The sequence below is a fragment of the Macrobrachium nipponense genome, chromosome 34 (assembly GCF_015104395.2).
Source record: "Macrobrachium nipponense isolate FS-2020 chromosome 34, ASM1510439v2, whole genome shotgun sequence".
Taxonomy (NCBI): domain Eukaryota; kingdom Metazoa; phylum Arthropoda; class Malacostraca; order Decapoda; family Palaemonidae; genus Macrobrachium; species Macrobrachium nipponense.
Window position 1 is genome coordinate 29,914,432 of NC_061095.1, and position 6,000 is coordinate 29,920,431.

At 40.0% G+C, this 6,000-nt stretch overlaps 1 protein-coding gene across 1 annotated transcript in view; it reads right to left on the reverse strand.

Moving 5' to 3' along the window:
- The window catches only part of LOC135208008 (helicase POLQ-like), a 37,062-nt gene extending 33,194 nt beyond the window's left edge, over positions 1-3,868 (reverse strand). The window contains exon 1 of the mRNA XM_064240103.1: positions 2,523-3,868. Coding sequence (XP_064096173.1) covers positions 2,523-3,831 — 1,309 coding nt within the window. The 5' untranslated portion in view covers positions 3,832-3,868. The remainder of the gene's footprint in view (positions 1-2,522) is intronic.
- Positions 3,869-6,000: the final 2,132 nt, after the last annotated feature.

Genomic DNA, 6,000 nt, shown 5'->3' on the forward strand with positions numbered 1-6,000 from the left:
AATGGCGGTTTTTCTTACTAGCACCCTCACGAGAACGGAACCCCTCCTGATAACCGGGGAATGCCTATATATATGTATTTTTCTTTTCTTACACCTTGTGCATTTTCATCTCTTCCTCTTTCCATTGATGTATTTTTTCTTAAATTGGCCGAACTCAAAGTTTACCAGGCCTGGGGTGCTACATATTGATCTTTTTAGCCTGGCTCTTAACCCCTTCGCCACTGGCCTGCTACATTGCTGCTAATGCTTGCATACCGCATGAGACCCCCTGTCGACCGCGAGTATCAATCATTACTTGCTCCCACTAAAATTTTATGTATCATATTTTTATTTTTTCCTTCATATTCTTATGTGAAAACATTGTGTGTATGGATATCAATGAATATTTTTACCCCATTGTCAAAAAATTACAAAAATATAGTAAGAATATCGGAAAAAATAGGAATATTTAGTAGAAAAAGTAATTGCAGAAGTAGGAACTGTAATAAAGTAGTAGAAATAGCAGTAAAGTAATAGAAATAAAGTAGCAGAAAAAGTAGTAAAGTAGTAGTAAAATAGTAGTAGTGGTAATAGCAGTACTAGTTTTCTTACTGAAACAGTTATTCCTAGGTTTCATACAGAAACAGCATATACATCAATGAATGTTTAGGCAGCTGGTAATAATAATAATAATAATAAAAACAGTAATAATAGTAATAATAATAATAATAATGATAAAAAAAGCAACAGCATCTCGTGACCAATACGTATATACATATGGGGCAGTTTATCTTCACCCCCCATTATCATCTGCAAGCTATAAAAAACACATCTCATCACAAGTAACAGGCCTCCATAGAAGTCCTTTTCACCTTACGCTTTCCTGTTGAATGAAAGTACTACTCTGCCCGAGCATTCATCCATTCACACAATTTGTCAATTACATCACCACAAAAAAGGAAAAAAATGCATCACGTAAGCAGATGAAATCTGGTGTATAAGCAGGAATCCCATTGCCACCCTCCGTGAATCAGGGGGGGGTGGGTCTGGGCGCAAGTCACAAGATGGATCAGTTATGAACTGCCAGCCTTCATCGACAAGAGGTTCAATGTCTTCCAAAAACACTCGTTGTCACTGTCAACCTCTAAAAAATTATCACTATAATCATCATCTGATAGATTTGGCAGGTACTCAGACCCTGACTCTGAAACACTATTCATCTGACATGATACTGAAAAAAAAAAAAAACAATATAATAACTGCAATCAAAAGGGGAAAAAGATTTGGAATTCAAATCTACATGGTTTACGGGACAAAATCGTAATCAATCCTTCTCAAGATAATAGCCTGAGGCGCACTGGTATGTTGTGGCCAGTACCCCTCCTAATATCCCATATGAAAATGACGTCACGACGTCCATCGGACGCTCATTGGTTAGAATGAATTGTGGGTGGAGCTTCAGCACCTCTCTCGTACACAATACTGTGTCTGGAAACCATCCAAGCTAAAGAAAACGCTTTGCTTTTCGAGGAGGGATGAAAGAGTACGCGTACGTCCCGGTCTTTTATTACTGTACCGTAAAAGACGTACAGTGTACGTCCAGTGCTGAAGGGGTTAAGGGTGATGGCAGACGTGTCACTCATTCCCAAAATAATAGGGCCCATCAGTCACTGAAGGAGATGCTACAGATGTTACCTCCCAGAGATTTGAGTAGTATACGTATGACATTTGAGATTGATGCGTTTTTCAGATGACCATACATGGACATGAACGAGCAAACCCTGCCCACAAAAGTCAGACCCGATCAGGCAGCCGTCCAACACATTGGTCCAACATGTTTACCCCCTTTCACACAGTCAAACATGCTCCAAACATCGTTTTGTCCAATGTATTAGCCTACATACTTGACCGTGTAAAACCCCTTTAGAACCCGATTCCTGTGTGTAGTTACTTGTGGACAATGAATATCCAAAACCAGAAACACTTGTGAAGGAACACATCTCGCCAAAAATCAGAAAATAACCTATACTAAGCATGTAGGCTGGCTCCGTTACAGAAAATCAAGAGAATTTGAATAGTCATAAGAGTTGATACTAAGTCACCTAAACTGCTTGCATGAATTTAAGGAAAGGGATCCTTGGATCTTGACTGATCCAAGCATATTGAGAGGGATCTTCCCTGGAAAAGAGGAAGCAGATGAACGAGCCAGCTATGGATTTTTATCAAGGCTATGGGTACCATGACATGAACCTAATAATAATGTAAGTTGTGTGTAGAACCACAAAATAGATGGCAAACAAACTTATTTATTTGGAAGCAATCTTGTACGTACATATACTTGACAATAGCTGAAAAATGTGAAGGATTCATCCTGCCACTCATCAGTTACCACAAATAACCACTTGTTATCAAGCTTCAATGAATGTTTCCACCTTGAGCTATAATAAGGTTATGGTTTGTAATTTCATACGAACAAATTTAAACTTTTATAACTATACTCTAATTCCATTTATCTAAATAACATTACAGCATAACGTACTCACCACATGTTTGAGTAGATTGAAATCCATCCAATCTACCTTGAAGACGAGCAATCAAAGGTTGTGATTCCATGGTACTACTGAAACTAACTTGCGAATCACTTGAAGAAGCATTTTCAACAGAATATGACTCCGCATTAACATTGCTTTCACTCGATACAAATGAAGGTGCTCCTGATGACAATGGCTCTCCAGGAACTTGGAAATTCTTTGTGTCTGCTTCAAAAGTCTTTAAAATGCAATTATTTTTGGTAGTTTCAATTTTTTTGGTAGGGTGGTCTTTAAAATTTTCCTCAAATTTACTATGGCTGTCTGAGACACCTTTGAACATATCAGTTTCATCACTAAAGAGGTCAGTTTCACTTTCAAAGTTACTGCCTCTACTCTTACTTACAGCATAACTTTTTGAAACTGGTGTTGCTTCAAAGAGATCTGGGGAATCCTCATCACCAAACCCACCAAGAAAACTCACGCCGCTTGTATTATGTACACGTTCAATAATGGGAGAATCTTCAGTTCTTTCATGACATAATTCACTGTCATTTTCTATACATGATTTATATTGTACATCTTTCTTACAGGATCGTCTACCTGAAATATAAATATCACGAGGAGATTCATTTAATTTAAATGTGTGTGAATGGTTGCATCGTTTTTCAGAAGAATAGTGGTTTTCCTCTGATGAATATATATTTCTCTTTGGAGTGCACTCTTTTTCAGAAACTCTGGCCTTTTTATTTTTCCTAGAGGAAACACTACTCTTTGGAGTGGACATGACAGACAGGCAAATTGAATCCAGTTCTTCAAAGTCAATACTTCCAATTAATGAATCTTCTTTTTCTACAAAAGAGGATAATGGGCTTTCAGCTTCAGTGGATTTCTTTGATCCTACAGGGCTAAGGAGAGCATGTTTTTGATAGCTGCAACCTCTGCTTTGTGTTCGTTTGTCTAGTGGTATTATATTTCTTTGAATAATTTTTCTATGTATGGAAACATGATCAGCTGAGGAAGTTGGGGAGGAGTGAGCCATTCTCAATGTTGAAGAATTTTTCCTCGCCCTCATTGGACTACAGGAGTTGGTACTTTCATCACTGCAAAACGATGATACAGTTTGTGGTGATAAAGCATTGCATTTCCTGAAATGCTTTTTCTTACCAAGAATAGGTGAAGATGTTTTAGTTTCTTTGTTATCTTCTTCCTCTACACAACTCTCTTCGCACATTTCTTGTTTTTTGTAACTATAATCTTCATAACTTGAAGACCTGCGTTTGGGCCTCATATTATGAGAGGAAGACATGCAAGACCTCTGCATATTAACTAAGTTTTCTTCTTCCCATTCCCTTAAATCTGAAACTGAGGGAAAAAGATAAAAATAATTATATCTGAAACTAAAGGAAAAATATAAAAACTATATACTGCACAAAGCTCAAAAACAAAAATAACTATATAAAATGTTATTGTTATAATACAATTAAGTTTGTTCATACTTACCTGGCAGATATATATATAGCTGTATTTCTGACGTCCGACAGAATTTCAAAACTCGCGGCACACGTAGTAGGCGGCCAGGTGGTAGTACCCATTCCCGCTGCTGGGAAGCAGATATCAGGAACCATTCCCATTTTCTATCATATTTTATCCATGCCACTGTCTCCTGAGGGGAGGAGGGTGGGCACTCAATTATATATATCTGCCAGGTAAGTATTGAACCAAACTTAATTGTATTATAACAATAACATTTTGTTCATGAAACTTACCTGTCAGATATATATATAGCTGAATCCCACCTTCAGATGGTGGGAAGAGACAGAATAGGATTTTTAGGAAACTTAAATTAAGTAGATGATGTACATCTTGGTTTCCTTACCTGTTAGCAAAGTAGACTCTGTGATTACTGTCACTTAAGCCTGCTTCTGCTTTAATCAGAGTTGCCAGCCAGGTGGAGACCTTTAGTGCTGGTGCGCTCTGGATGCTCTGTCAACGGGGACGTGACCTCAACGTGACAAGACCATCGAGCCAAACATATGAGGGCTATGAAGCAACTGACCACCACCTGACCAACTAACCAAAAAAACCCCTGACAGTTAATCTAAAGAATGGGAGATTTTCACAGAAGATCTCACCATCAACAAAAACACAACAATAAAACTAACCTATTCTAAGCTAAGGGATAGGGAGAGAGCTACCTTCAGCCCCCAAACTGTGTCCGCAGAAATATATGGCCCCAAAGAACTACAGTTCTCGTAAATCGTTCTCACATCCCGAAGGTAATGTGAGGCGAATACGGAATTGCTCCTCCAAAAGGTGCTATCAAGGGATATCTTGATAGACATATTCCTTTGGAAGGCAAGAGAGGTAGCTACGGCTCTGACTTCGTGGAGCTTTTCACTTGTAAGAGGCTCAAATCAGTCTTCTGGCAAGATGAATGAGCCTCTTTAATGACGTCCTCAAAAAGAAAGCCACAGCATTCTTTGACAAAGGCAATTCTGGTCTTTTCACCGAGCACCAGAGATTACCTGAGGGACCTCTTACCTCTTTAGTTTCTGTGAATATAGAACTTGAGAGACCCTGACAGGGCACAGGGCTCTCTCTGGTTCTTGACCCACGAGACTCGACATACCTTTTTGATCTCAAAGCTCTGGGCCAAGGGTTAGACGGGTTCTCATTCTTAGCCAAGAAAGTTGGACTCAACGAGCAGACAGCGTTTGTCCCCCTTGAAGGCGCCCACTTGGCTACTGAACACTGGATTTCACTAACTCTCTTCGCCGTCGCCAGAGAAGTTAGAAAAAGCGCTTTCTTCGTCAAGTCCCGTAGAGACGCTTCGTGGAGAGGCTCAAAAGGACTTGACATTAAATGTTTAAGAACCACATCGAGGTTCCAAGAAGGCAGTCTCGCTTGTGGAATCTTGGTGTTTCAAATGATCTCAAAAGGTCGTGGAGATCCTTGTTGTCAGGAGGTTCCAGTCCTCTGTGTCAAAAAACGGCCGACAACATACTTTTATATCCTTAATGGTCGGGACTGCCAATTTTTGCACATTTCTGTAAGAAAACAAGCAAAAATAATCGGCTATCTGGTTCACAGAGGTCGTCGAAGAGGAAATTCCTTCCTTTCTGCACCAATTCCTTCCTTTCTGCACCATGCCCTGAAGGAGGCCCACTTTGTTTTGATGGTAAACAGCTCTTGAAGAGGCTCTTCTAGCATTAGCGATTGCTCTCGCAGCTGCTTTCGAAAAACCTCTCGCTCTGGCCAACTTTTCGATAGTCTGAACGCAGTCAGATCCAGAGCGGAGAGGTTTTGGTGATACCTTTCGAAGTGAGGCTGTTTGAGTAGATCTCTCCATCCAGGGCAACGTCCCTTGGGAAGTCCACAAGGAATGTCATGACCTCTGTGAACCATTCTCTTGCTGGCCACATCGGGGCGATCAGGGTCAACCTTGTCCCTTCTGAAGCTGCGAACTTCCTCATGACTTCCCCCATCATCT